The sequence below is a fragment of the Penaeus japonicus genome, unplaced genomic scaffold (assembly GCF_977035675.1).
Source record: "Penaeus japonicus unplaced genomic scaffold, GWHDUDI00000001_assembly GWHDUDI00000036, whole genome shotgun sequence".
NCBI lineage: Eukaryota > Metazoa > Arthropoda > Malacostraca > Decapoda > Penaeidae > Penaeus > Penaeus japonicus.
Window position 1 is genome coordinate 9,396,827 of NW_028234438.1, and position 15,000 is coordinate 9,411,826.

A 15,000-nucleotide genomic window follows, 5' to 3' on the forward strand; every position below is an offset into this window, starting at 1 on the left:
AAAGAGCAGCACCCCCCCCCCCCACCCCCTATCCCAGCAAGGCACAAATCACCCACCCCCCCCCACCCCGGCTACCTCATATCCAAAGGCAAAGAGCAGCACCCCCCCCTCCCCCCTCCCTATCCAAAGGCAAAGAGCATCACTCTTCTCCTCCCACCGCCCCTCCCCCTATCCAAAGGCAAAAGAGCATCACTCTCACCCCACCCTGCCCCTCCCCCTATTCCAAAAGAAGGCAAAGAGCATCAATCCACACAGTCAAACACAACATCATCACATACTAATCACATCATCACAATCACAGCAATCTAACATCATCAATCACACAATCAATCACACATCAATCATCAAATCAACATCACAAATCAACACAAACATTCTCACACAAAATACTAAATCATCAACAGCACATCACACAATCACATCAATCAAATCAAATCTCATCACACACACAAATCAATCAACACACATCAATCAATCACAACAAATCACAATCATTCACAAACATACATATCACAAAAATCATCATCATCAACAAACACATCAACTAATCAACTCCCCTCCCCCTCCCCCCGTATCCAAAGCAAAGAGTCATACCCCCCTTTCCCCCCCTATCCAAAGGCAAAGAGCACACCCTCCCCCTCTCCCTCCCACCTATTCCAACGGTGCAAGAGCGACAACCCCCCCCCCCTCCCCGCTAGATCCAAAGGCCAAATACATCACGCGCCCCCGACCCTCCCCCCTATCCACGAGGCAAAGAGCATCACCCCCCCCCCCCCCCCCTATCCAAAGGCAAAGAGCCCCCCCCCCCCCCCCCCCCCTATCCAAAGGCAAAGAGTACCCCCCCCCCCCCCCCCCCTATCCAAAGGCAAAGAGCATCACCCCCCCTCCCCTCCCCCTATCCAAAGGCAAAGAGCATCACCCCCCCCTCCCCCCCTATCCAAAGGCAAAGAGCATCACCCCCCCTCCCTCGCCACTATCCAAAGGCAAAGAGCATCTCCCCCTCCCCTCCCCCTATCCAAAGGCCAAAAGAGCCAACATCACCCCCCCCCCTCCCCTCCCCCTATCCAAAGGCAAAGAGCATCACCCCCACCCCCTGCCCTCCCCTCCCCCTATCCAAAGGCAAAGAGTCATCACCCCCCCTCCCCCCTCCCCCCCCTATCCAAAGGCAATAGCATCAACCCACCCCCCTCCTCCCCTCCCCCTATCCAAAGGCAAATAGCATCACCCCCTCCCCTCCCCTCCCCCAATCCAAAGCAAAAGAGCAGGCACCCCCCATCCCCCCCCCTATCCAACGGCCTAAAATAGCATCACCCCCTCCCCTCCCCCCCCCTATCCAAAGGCAAAGAGCACCGGACCCCCCCTTCCCTCCCTCCCCTATCCTAAGAGGCAAAGAGTATCACCCCCCCCCCCCCCCCTATCCCAAAGGCAAGACATCACCCTACCCCCTCCCCCCCCCTGCCCCCTCTCAATGGCAAAGCGACACCACCCCCCTCCCTCCCCTCCTACCCTATCAAACAAAGAGGCAAAAGTATCACCCCCCCCCCCTCCCCCCTATCCAAAAGGCAAAGAGCCATCACCCCCACCCCCTCCCCCTCCCCTCTCCCCCTATCCAAAGGCAAAGAGTAATCACCCTCCCACCCCCCCCTCCCCCCTATCCAAAGGCAAAAGAGCATCACCCCCCCCTCCCCCGATCCCAAAGGCAAAAGAGCAGTACCCCCCCTCCCTCCCCCTATCCTAGAGGCAAAACGAGCCTACCCCCCCCCTCCCCTCCCCCTATCCAACGCAAAGAGCCATCACCCACACCCCTCCCCTCCCCCCTATCCAAAGGCAAAAGAGCTGTACCCCCCCCCTTCCCCCTCCCCCTCTCCAAAGGCTTAAGAGCCATCAACCACCCCCCCCTCTCCCCCCCCGAGCCCCCTATCCAAAGCAAAGAGCACTCCCACCCCACCCCCCCCTCCCCCTCCACCCTCCCCCGAGCCAAATGGCAAAGATATCCCTTCCCCCCCCCCCCCCACCTATCCAAACAAAGAGCATCACCCCCCTAGCCCCTCCCCCATCCAAAGGCCAAAGAGCATCACCCCCCCCCTCCCCCCCCCTCCCCTATCCAAAGGCCAAATAGCAATCACCTGCATTCACCCCCCCCCCCCCCCCCCTACCCAAAAGCAAAGACACAACCCCCGACCCCCACCACCTCTCTCCCCCGCCAAGAGGCAAAGAGCTCACCCCCCCCTCCTCCCCCTCCCCCTATCCAAAGGCAAAGAGCATCCCCCCCCCCTCCCCCCCTATCCAAAGGCAAAGAGCATCACCCCCCCCTCCCCCCCTATCCAAGGCCAAATAGCATCACCCCGCCCTCCCCCCTCCCCTCCTCCTATTCCAATGGCAAAGATCATCACCCCCCTCCCCCTTCGCCCTATCCAAAGGCAAGAGCATCCCCCCCCCTCCCCCCCTATCCAAAGGCAAAGAGCATCACCCCCCCTCCCCTCCCCCTATCCAAAGGCAAAGAGCAACACCACCCCCCCACCCCCCCCCCTCCCCCCCTCCCCCTATCCAAAGGCCAAATACGCAATCACACCCCCCCTCCCCTCCCCCTATCCAAAGGCAAGAGTGCATCACCCCCCCGCCTCCCCTCCCCCTATCCAAAGGCAAAGAGCAGCCACCCCACCCCTCCTCCCCCTTCTCCCCCTATCCAAGGCCAAAAATAGCATCACCCCCCCCCCCCCTCCCCCTCCCCCCTATCCCAAGCCCAAATACCACCACCCCCCCCTCCCCTCCCCCTATCCAAAGGCAAAAGAGCAGCACCCCCCCTCCCCCCTCCCCACCCTATCCAAAGGCCCACCTAAATAGCATCACCCCCCCTCCCCCTCCCCCCTATCCAAAGGCAAAGAGCAACCACCGCCCCTCCCCTCCCTCCCCTATTCCAAAAGGAAGAGTTTCACACCCCCCTCCCCTCCCCCTATCCAAAGCAAAGAGCATCACCCCCCACCCCTCCCCCCTCCCCCTATCCAAATGCAAGAGCAACCACCCCGCCTCCCCTCCCCTCCCCCCTATTCAAAAGCAAAGATATCACCCCCCCCCTCCCCCTATCCAAAGGCAAAGGGCATCACCCCCTCCCCCTCTCCTCCCCCTATCCAATGGCCCAAAGAGTATCCCCCCCCTCCCCTCCCCCTATCCAAAGGCAAAGAGCATCACCCCCCCCCTCCCCCTCCCCCTATCCAATCGCAGGCAAAGAGATCACCACCCCCCCCGCCTCCCCCCCCCCTATCCAAAGCAAAAGAGCAGAGTACACCCCAGCCCCCCTCCCCCTCCCCCTATCCAAAGGCAAAGAGCATCACCCCCCCCTCCCCCTAATCCAACGGCAAAAAGCATTACCCCCCCCCTCCCCCATCCCCCTATCCAAAGGCAAAGAGCATCACCCCCCCCCTCCCTCTCACCCTATCCAAAGCAAAGAGCATCACCCCCCCCTCCCCCTCCCCTCCCCCAATCCAAAGGCAAAAGAGTATCCCCCCCTCCCCCCCTATCCAAAGGCAAAAGAGACCAGCTCCCCCCCCCCCTCGCCCCTATCCAAAGGCAAAGATCATCACCCTCCCTCCCCCCCCTATCCAAAACCAATAGCATCACCCCCCCTCCCCCCCTATCCAAAGGCAAAGAGCATCACACCCCCGCGCCCCCCCGCATCCCCCTCCCGTTCCCCCTATCCAAAGGCATTGAGCATCACCCCCCCCAACCCCCTCCCCCTATCCCAAAGGGCTAAGAGCACCACACCTCCCTCCCTCCCCTCCCCCTATCCAAAGGCAAAGAGCATCATAGGCCAAAATAGCATCAGTCACCCCCTCCCCCTTCCCCTCCTCCTATCCAAAGCATAGAGCATCACCCCCTCCCTCCTCCCCCCTCCCCTAGCCAAAGGCAAAAAGCAGCATCCGCCCCCCTCCCCCCCTATCCAAAGCAAAGAGCATCACCTCCCCCCTCCACTCCACCTATCCAATGGCAAAGAGCATCGTGCCCTCACCCCCTCCCCTCCCCCTATCCAAAGGGCAAAGAGCAATCCCCCCCCCCCCCCCCTCCCCCTCCCCTATCCAAGTGCGAGGCCAAAGAGCATCCACCCCCCCCCTCCCCTATCCACAGGCAAAGAGTAATCCACCCACCCCTCCCCTGCCCCCTATCCAAAGTCAAAGAAGCATCACCCCCCCTCTCCCCTCCCCCTATCCAAAGGCAAAGAGATAATCACCCCCCCCCCCCTCCCCTCCCCTCCCCAATCCCAAAGGGCAAGAGCATCACCCCCCCTCCCCCTATCCAAAGGCCAAATAGCAACACCCCCCCCTCCCCCTCGCCCCTATCCGAAGGCAAAGAGCACCAACCCCCCACCCCCTCCCCTATCCAAACCAAAGAGCATCACCTCACCCCCCCTCCCCTCCCCCCCTACCAAAGGCCAAAGAGCATCACCCCCCCTCCCCCTCCACTCCCCCCTATTCCAAAGCCAAAGAGGCATCCCCCCCCCTTCCCCCGTTCCCCTACCCCCCTATCCAAAGGCAAAGAGCATCACCCCCCCTCCCCTCCCCCCTATCCAAAGCAAAGCATCACCCCCCTCCCTCCCCCCTCCCCCTATCCCCCCCCCTCCCCCCCTATCCAAAGGCAAAGAGCATCACCCCCCCCCCCCCCCCCTCCCCCTATCCAAAGGCAAAGAGCATCACCCCCCTCCCCTCCGCCCCAGGGTCCCGCCTCCCCCTATTCCCAAAGGCGCAAAAAGAGCATCACATCACCCCCCACCCCCTGCACACAAGCCAAAGGCAGAGCATCACCCGCCCCGCGCGCCCTCCACCTCGCCCGATACCCAAAGGCAAAGAGCTCACCGTGCACCCCGCCCACCTCCGATCCCTCTCTATCCAAGAGCAAAGGCGATCACCCCCCTCCCCTCCCCCTATCCAAAGGCAAAGAGCATCACCCCCCCCCCTCCCCTCTCCCGCAGGTGGTGGGCACGATGCTCCTGCTGATCTGCGTGTGCGCCATCACGGACCCGCGCAACATGGAGGTCCCTAAGGCCCTGATTCCTCTCTTCGTCGGCTTCACCGTCCTCAACATCGGCGTGTGCTTCGGCTTCAACTGCGGCTACGCCCTCAACCCTGCCAGGGACCTTGCGCCGCGCTTCTTCACCCTCATCGCCGGCTGGGGCGAGCAGACCTTCACGTAAGTCGGGGTGGATGGGTGGGGCTGTTTTTTTTTTTTTTTTTTTTGGGGGGGGGAGTTCTTTCTTTCTTTGGAGGGGCTTTCTTTTCTTTGACTTTGCCAGGAAAGTAAAAAATGTTTTTATTTGTCTTGGTATTCCCTCCTGTCCTTTCTTCATTGCATTACATGTTTTTTATTTCTGTTAGATGATGACCTTGCTATACCAAGCTGAATATGCATCACTATTCGTGTAGTTGTCACCACCATAGCATATCTTCATCATCAGCTTAACTGCCATGAGCTTTGATTATATCATTATTAAGTCCATTAAGAAAATACCATTCAGTTACTAATTACAGTTGTGCTTAAAATTATAATGTCAAGAATAATATCCTTTTTTGATATGAGATTTTGTGGACATACTGATAGCTTATTCTGTATATTATATAATTTGCAATTATAAGCACTTTCAAGTCAGTCAGTAATGTTGCTATTTTCAAAGAAAAGTAGAACAGTCATTTCTTTGTTCAATAAACATCATTACCAAGTCGGAGGTAGTATCATTATGAGATCAATTTAATTGCTATGGATAGGCCTATAACTGTAGTAAACATCATTACCATTATTTGCTTTACATCATTACAAACAGCATAATTGCAGTAAATAACATTAACCAGTCAATAGCGCGGTAGTTCTCATCATAAGAGTGCCAAGTATCCCACTGTTGCCACCCTTGAGAGTTCTGTGAATATATAAACCATTGAAGTCAATTGATCATGCACAGGCAGCAGCTGGAGGTCTTCTGGCTAGCTGTCTTCAGTTGCCTGGCCCATTTTTCATGAAGCCAAAGAACATGATATCACCACTTAATGAGCTACTGCAGGGATCATGTATATGCACCCTTTATATCGGCGTATAGTTGGTTTACTCCCAGTTTTAGCATATTTATAAAAATGGAAGAATATAGTAGGAAAGTTGCTCTGCTGTTTGAGTTTGAGTCTTTTTGCAAAAAGACTGAAAGCAGCTTTTTACACACGCCTATTTGTCCTTGTAGATTTATTCATTTTATACATTTCTACAGTGGATAGTGTGGGTTTGTATACATATTAACATATGTGTGAAAGTGTGTTTGTGCATGTTTATATTTTTTGTTTATAGGAACTGGAGGTTTTAAGATATGCTAATACCAGTTAACTATCAATTTAATGCCATTATGTAAATTCACGCCGTACTAACGGAGAGACTAGGCTGACAGCGAGCACAGTGGGCAGTACTCTTGTATTTGGTTATTTCCTTGTCTTCTCAGAAACACTTGATATTTAGTTATATAATGGCGACCTTGTATTTGGTTTTGTTTTTTGTAATTGTTCTTCTTAATCAATTCCTTTTGTTAATACATATATTATTATTGTCTTTGAACATGTATATTATAATTATTACTACTATTAACACCAGTATTGATAAGATTTAAGTTATTACTATTGTTAGTATCACTGTTATTTCATTTACCATTATAATCACTATCATCATTATTAGACCTACTATCATTACTGCAAATATTATACTAAAGTAACCATCATATTAATCAGTGATTCAAGCACCACAACCCCTGCGCCAACACGAATTTCTCAGCCAGCACCACCACCCTCAGCCCCGCCCCCCTCAGCCCCGCCCCCCTCAGCACCACCCCCCTCAGCCCCGCCCTTCTCCCTCACGAGCAAACCCCTCGCCATCATACTCCCTCTCTCCCTCCTCGCCCAACTGGCCCTAACGCCCCCCTCTCTCCCCAGCGCTGCCACCATCGACGGGGTCGCCTGGTGGTGGGTGCCCGTCGTGGCCCCCCACATCGGCGCTGTGATGGAGATAGGCGTGGCGGGGGCATCTATCTTCTCCTTGTGGAGCTCCACCACCCCGAGGCCCAGGAGTTCTCCCTCCCGCACGTCCATCCCTCACAGGATACTGTGGCTAGTAAGTAGACCTATCCCCGGACAGGACTAGGGACAGGAGTCTCAGCTCTCAGTCTCCGTTGGAAGGGGACGGGGAAGTACCTTTCAAACGGTAATCGGGATTATGGTGGGTTGGTAGAGACGAGGAAGTACCAGTCCTCGAGCGTTTTCAATCGCTGTAGTTTGGCCGTGGCTGGGAAGGACTTCTCTTAGAGTCCCTGGTTCGTAGGGATGGTAGAGGCTGAGGAATACTCATCCCAGGGTGTTTGGGAATACAGGGATGTCGGTGTACTAATCCCGGGGATTTTGGCGCGTCATGGGTTCGGATGTATCCCAGGGTATTTTGAAATTTTGCTTGGCATTTTTTAGTACATTGTCCTATGGTTTAAAACATCAGGAAGTAAAAAAAAAAATGTGTATGGCTTTTTTAAGTTGACGCTGAATTATTTGATAATTTCATTTTTTTTTTCAGGAAAGGGTGTAATCTTTTTGTTTGTTTGTTTGTTTGTCACTTTATTCTTGTTTCTTTAATGATTGTATTTTTAATTGGGGATGGTAGTTCGTATAATGTTGTGTTACTAAAAGCCATATTGCAAATAACAGCGTCCCCATTCGAGCATGAATATGGATTGCAAAAGAAACTATGTATTTATGCATACGCACCAACGACTTGTCAGTACCAAAAACATTATTTATTTCATATTTTTTTCTGAAGGGAATAAAATACCAACTTAAAAAGTATATATTTTCTAAATATCTGTCGTTTATAAAGAAGTCCTGGAGGTCGTTCCTAGAGGATTTTTTTAGTATTGATCTTCATGATGTAAGGGTTAAGGTGAAGGTCCATTTGGTGTGTTGACATAAACGTTTATTGTCCCGAAACCAAGAACGGTACGAAGGAAAAAGTCAGAAAGAGAGAAATGAGAGAAGAAAAGGTAACGGCCCCCGAAGGAAAAATAGTGTGTGTGTGTGTGTGTGTGTGTGGTGTGTGGGGTTGTGTGTTGGTGTGTATGTATGTATTTATGTTTTATGGTATGTATAGGTATGTATGTTTATATATATAATATATTGATATATATATAATATATATATATATAATATATACATACATATATATATTATATATATATACACATACATACATACATATATATATATAATATATATATATATTATATATATATAATATATATATAGTATATATAATATATATAGATATATAACACATATATATATATATCTTATATATAATATATATATTATATATATGTAAATGTATGTATGTATATACATACACTACATACATAATATATATATATATATATGTAAATAGATAGATAGATAGATAGATAGATAGATAGATATATAGATATATAGATATATGTATGTATGTATATATATACATATATATATATATTTTTGTTTATGTATATATATGTATGTATATATATATATATATATATATATATATATATATATATAATATAATATATATAGATAGATATCTGTCTGTGTGGTAGTGTGGTGTGTGTTGTGTGTGGGTTGGGTTTGTGTGTGTGTGTTGTGTCGTGTGTGTGTGTGTGTGTGTTTTGTGGTGTGTTAAATATATACATAATATACTTTTATATACATACCCACACACACACACACACAATAGTATATATAATATTATTTATTTATTTATATAATATGTATATGTTATTATATATGTATATTTATTTATATATATATGTATATGTAATATATATAATATATATATATATATATATATATATTATATATATATATATACTACATACATATACATTATACATACATAACGTGTTCGTATGCATCCCTCCTTCCTCCTCAAAGCCTGCGAACTTTTTTCCATAATTTCGGCCAAAAGGCTGCCGTTTAGCGACATACGTTTACCGATACACATCCCTTCCCTCGGTTCAACCCACGGTCCGACCTCCGGCCTGCTGCGCACTTCTTTTTGTGTGGCGGAGGGCGGAAGTGGAGTGCTTCGGCGCCAGGATACTGGTGGACACGGGGATAGTGTGCCATGGTGGTATGTGTGTATATGTATAGATTTGTAAAGAAATCAATAGATGATTAGATATATGAATGAACTGAGAGAGAGAGAGAGAAAGAGAGAGAGAGAGAGAGAGAGAAAGAGAAAGAAAGCGAGAGAGAGAGAGAGAGTGAGAAAGCGAGAGAGAGAGAGACCCTTGAGGATAATGATAATCATGTTTATTATTGTTATTACTGTAGCTGTTATCTTCATTAACGTCATAGTTGTCGGTTATTCATATATTTATAACATCATTATTAGTAGTGGTTGTAGTAGTGTGATTATGATTGTTAACTGTTATCAGTGTTGTTATTTTTCGTGTGATTATTGTCACTGGCATGATTATCGTAATTAATCAGGGGTCATAAATGGGCTTAACTTTAGCGACCTGTTCTGTTATTTCCTTATTATTATGATTGTATTTTTTATCATTATTATTGCAATCTTTTATCATTATTATGAATGGAATTTTTTATTGTTATTATTATTATTATTATGAATGGAATTTTTTATTGTTATTATTATTATCATTATGATGGCTAGTATTATGTTACTAATATTGATTTTTATTATCATTATGGTTGTTATTGTTATTAGCATTATTTTTTATATCATTATCATAACTACTACTATTATCATTATTATTATTACTCTTATTATTAGTAGTAGTAGTAGCATTATTGTTTATTCCACAATTGTTACTATTACTACTACTTCAAGTATTGGTGTCAGTATTAGTAAAATAATAGTTTTTGTTATTATCATCATTATGATTATTCTTACTATACTTATTATTATTATTATCATCATTATTATTATTATTATCTGTCGACTTTTTTTCGTCTCTCTCTCTCGACTTTTTTCCCCCTCTTTTTTTTTTCTTTTCTTTGCCTCCTCCTTCCCTTTTCTCATTCTCCGTCCCTTCCTCCTTTTCCTTTCTTGCCTTCTTTTCTCTCTTCTTCCTTCTTTTGTTTACCTTTTCGCTTTTCCCTTTGGTCTCTTCTTCCTTCTGCTCCCTCCTATTATCAAATATTTAAAAAAATCCTGCTTACAATTCCTTTCCAACACCGAAACCCCAAATGAACACTCCCCCCTCGAAAGAACATCACCCCCTCCCCTCCTCCCCTAAGAAGAACATCCCCCCCTTGAAAGACCATCACCCCCTCCCCTCCTCCCCTAAGAAGAACATCCCCCCCTTGAAAGACCATCACCCCCTCCCCTCCTCCCCTAAGAAGAACATCCCCCCCTTGAAAGAGCATCATCCCTCCCCCCCCCTTCAAGGCAATGGAGATCACCCCCCCTCCCCTCCACTATCCAAGGCCAAAGGCCATCACCCCACTCCCCCCCTACCCTCCAACTCCACTATCCCAAAGGCAAAAGAGATATCCTCCCCTCCTCCCTATCCAAAGGCAAAGAGCATCCACCCTCACTACACCCTATCCAAAGGCAAAGAGTATACCCACCTCCCCCTATCAAAGGCCTCAAATAAATAAGGAATAGTGAGGAGTGCAAATCTCCCACCCTCTACCTCCCCATATCAAAGGCGAGAGGCATCACCCCCCCTCTCCCTCCCTATATATACAAAGGCCCCAAATACATGCATCACCCCCTACCTCCCCGTAGCCAATGGCCAATGATAAGAGCATACCCCCCCTCCCTCCCCCCTTTCCAAGGAAAAAAGAGATCACCTCCCCCCCCGCAAACCCGCACTATCCATAGGCCAAGGCAAATACAAATGATACCCCATTCCAATCCTCCCTCCTTCAAAGGCACAAAGAGCCATCACCCCACCTCCCTCCCCCTATACAAAGGGGAAAGGAATGAAGGGTAGCATAATGCGCCAAACCCCCCTCCCCTCCCCCTATTCCAAAAGGCCAAAGAGCATCACCCCTCCCTCCCTCCCTATCCAATGGCAATAGAGCATCACCCCCCTCCCCCCCCTAGCTTCCTCAACGCCCTATCCAAAGGCAAAAGAGCATCACCCCCTCCCTCCAACAACCCTCTCCCCAAAAAATACCAAAGGCAAAGAGCATCACACCCCCCTCTCCCTCCCCTCCCCCGCCCACATGGATATCCAAAGGCAAATAGAGATCACACCCCCCCTTCCCCCCTCCCCCTATCCAAAGGCAACAACACCATAAGGAAAGAGCATCACCCACCCCCCTCCTCTCCCTCCCCTATCCAAAGCCAAAGAGCATCACACCCCCCTCCCCTTCCCCTGCTATCCAAAGGCCAAATAGCATCACCCCCCTCCACTATCCCCTGATCCAAAGGCAAAAAGGCATCACCCCCCCCTCCCCTCCCCTCCCCCCCTATCCAAAAGGCAATAGAGCACACCCCCCCTCCCCTCTCTTCCCTATCCAAAGGCAAAGAGCATCACCCACCCCCCCTCCCCTCCCCCTATCCAAAGGCCAAAGAAAAGCGATCAACCCCCCTCCCCTCCCCCTATCCAAAGCCAAAGAGCACCCTCACCCCCTCCCACCCGTATCCAAAGGAAGGAACCCCCCTCCCCCTATCCAAAGGCAAAGAGCACCACCCCCCCCCCCCCCCCCCTATCCAAAGGCAAAGAGCATCACCCCCCCCCCCTCCCCCCCCCCTATCCAAAGGCAAAGAGTATCACCCCCCCTCCCCCCCCCTATCCAAAGGCAAAGAGCATCACCCCCACCCCCCCACCCCATTCACCCCCCTCCCCCTATCCAAAGGCAAAAGCATCACCATCACGCCAACATGCCTCCCCTCCCCCTATCCAAAGGCCAAATAGCATCACCCCCCCTCCCCCCCCCCTATCCAAAGGCAAAGAGCACCCCCCCCCCCCCCTCCCCCTATCCAAAGGCAAAGAGTATCCCCCCCCCCCCCCCCCCCTATCCAAAGGCAAAGAGCATCACCCCCTCCCCTCCCCCTATCCAAAGGCAAAAGAGCAGTACCCCCCCTCCCCTCCCCCTATCCAAAGGCAAAAGAGCAGTACCCCCCCTCCCCCCCTATCCAAAGGCAAAGAGCATCCCCCCCCCCCCCCCCCCCCTATCCAAAGGCAAAGAGCATCACCCCCCCCCTCCCCCTATCCAAAGGCCAAATAGCACCACCCCCCCCCCCCGCCCCCTATCCAAAGGCCAAATAGCATCACCCCCCTCCCCTCCCCCCATCCAAAGGCCAAATAGCATCACCCCCCTCCCCTCCCCCCATCCAAAGGCCAAATAGCATCACCCCCCCTCCCCTCCCCCTATCCAAAGGCCAAATAGCATCACCCCCCTCCCCTCCCCCTATCCAAAGGCCCCTCCCCTCCCCCTATCCCAAGGCCAAATAGCATCACCCCCCTCCCCTCCCCCCATCCAAAGCAAAATACAGCACCTCCCCTCCCCCTATCCAAAGGCCAAAGGATCAGCAAATAGCATCACCCCCCTCCCCTCCCCCTATCCAAAGGCAAATAGCATCACCCCCCCGCCCCTCCCCCTATCCAAAGGCAAATAGCATCACCCCCCCTCCCCTCCCCCTATCCAAAGGCAAATAGCATCACCCCCCCTCCCCTCCCCCTATCCAAAGGCAAATAGCATCACCCCCCCTCCCCTCCCCCTATCCAAAGGCAAATAGCATCACCCCCCCTCCCCCTATCCAAAGGCCAAATAGCATCACCCCCCCTCCCCCTCCCCCTATCCGAAGGCAAAGAGCACCACCCCCCCTCCCCCTCCCCCTATCCAAAGGCAAAGAGCATCACCCCCCCCTCCCCTCCCCCTATCCAAAGGCAAAGAGCATCACCCCCCCTCCCCTCCCCCTATCCAAAGGCAAAGAGCATCACCCCCCCTCCCCTCCCTCCCCCTATCCAAAGGCAAAGAGCATCCCCCCCCCCCCCCTCCCCTCCCCCTATCCAAAGGCAAAGAGCATCACCCCCCTCCCCCTCCCCCTATCCAAAGGCAAGAGCATCACCCCCCCCTCCCCTCCCCCCATCCAAAGGCCAAATCCCACCCCCCCCCCCCCCCTCCCCCTATCCAAAGGCAAAGAGCATCACCCCCTCCCCCTCCCCCTATCCAAAGGCAAAGAGCATCACCCCCCCCCTCCCCTCTCCCGCAGGTGGTGGGCACGATGCTCCTGCTCATCTGCGTGTGCGCCATCACGGACCCGCGCAACATGGAGGTCCCTAAGGCCCTGATTCCTCTCTTCGTCGGCTTCACCGTCCTCAACATCGGCGTGTGCTTCGGCTTCAACTGCGGCTACGCCCTCAACCCTGCCAGGGACCTTGCGCCGCGCTTCTTCACCCTCATCGCCGGCTGGGGCGAGCAGACCTTCACGTAAGTCGGGGTGGATGGGTGGGGCTGTTTTTTTTTGTTTTTTTTTGGGGGGGGGGTTCTTTCTTTCTTTGGAGGGGCGATTTTGCCGAGGAAAGGATGTTTTTATTTGTCTTGGTATTCCCTCCTGTCCTTTCTTCATTGCATTACGTTTTTTTATTTCTGTTAGATGATGACCTTGCTATACCAAGCTGAATATGCATCACTATTCGTGTAGTTGTCACCACCATAGCATATCTTCATCATCAGCTTAACTGCCATGAGCTTTGATTATATCATTATTAAGTTCATTAAGAAAATACCATTCAGTTACTAATTACAGTTGTACTTTAATTATAATGTCAAGAATAATATCCTTGTTTTATATGAGATTTTGTGGACATACTGATAGCTTATTGTGCATATTATATAATTTGCAATTATAAGCACTTTCAAGTCAGTCATTAATGTTGCTATTTTCAAAGAAAAGTAGAACAGACATTTCTTTGTTCAATAAACATCATTACCAAGTCGGAGGTAGTATCATTATGAGATCAATTTAATTGTTATGGATAGGCCTACAACTGTAGTAAACATCATTACCATTATTTGCTTTACATCATTATAAACAGCATAATTGCAGTAAATAACATTAACCAGTCAATAGCGCGGTAGTTCTCATCATAAGAGTGCCAAGTATCCCACTGTTGCCACCCTTGAGAGTTCTGTGAATATATAAACCAATGAAGTCAATTGATCATGCACAGGCAGCAGCTGGAGGTCTTCTGGTTAGCTGTCTTCAGTTGCCTGGCCCGTTTTTCATGAAGCCAAAGAACATGATATCACCACTTAATGAGCTACTGCAGGGATCATGTATATGCACCCTTTATATCGGCGTATAGTTGGTTTACTCCCAGTTTTAGCATATTTATGAAAATGGAGGAATGTAGTAGGAACGTTGCTCTGCTGTTTGAGTTCAATTGCTTTTTGCAAAATGACTGAAAGCAGCTTTTTACACACGCCTATTTGTCCTTGTAGATTTATTCATTTTATACATTTCTACAGTGGGTAGTGTGGGTTTGTATACATATTAACATATGTGTGAAAGTGTGTTTGTGCATGTTTATGTTTTTTGTTTTTAGGAACTGGAGGTTTTAAGATATGCTAATACCAGTTAACTATCAATTTAATGCCATTATGTAAATTCACGCCGTACTAACGGAGAGACTAGGCTGTCAGCGAGCACAATGGGCAGTACTCTTGTATTTGGTTATTTCCTTGTCTTCTCAGAAACACTTGATATTTAGTTATATAATGGCGACCTTGTATTTGGTTTTGTATTTTGTAATTTTTCTTCTTAATCAATTCCTTTTGTTAATACATATATTATTATTGTCTTTGAACATGTATATTATAATTATTACTACTATTAACACCAGTATTGGTAAGATTTAAGTCATTACTATTGTTAGTATCACTGTTACTTCATTTACGATTATAATCACTATCATCATTATTAGACCTACTATCATTACTGCAAATATTATACTAAAGTAACCATCATATTAATCAGTGATTCAAG

The 15,000-nt window shown here is 49.3% G+C and overlaps 1 protein-coding gene across 15 annotated transcripts in view; it reads left to right on the forward strand.

The window, feature by feature from the left end:
* The window catches only part of LOC122260803 (aquaporin-7), a 79,520-nt gene that overhangs the window by 49,469 nt on the left and 15,051 nt on the right, over nucleotides 1-15,000 (forward strand). For 14 of the 15 annotated variants that reach the window (XR_015190615.1, XR_015190616.1, XR_015190614.1 and 11 more), the window contains exon 4: nucleotides 13,225-13,442. Coding sequence is in view for 12 of the 15 variants with exons in the window: in XM_086531870.1 (XP_086387996.1) it covers nucleotides 13,225-13,442 (218 nt within the window). In the remaining 3 variants the exon portion in view is untranslated. Of the gene's footprint in view, nucleotides 1-4,963; nucleotides 5,182-6,950; nucleotides 7,174-13,224; nucleotides 13,443-15,000 lie in introns of those variants that run through there. The other variant, XM_086531874.1, reaches the window with a different exon arrangement.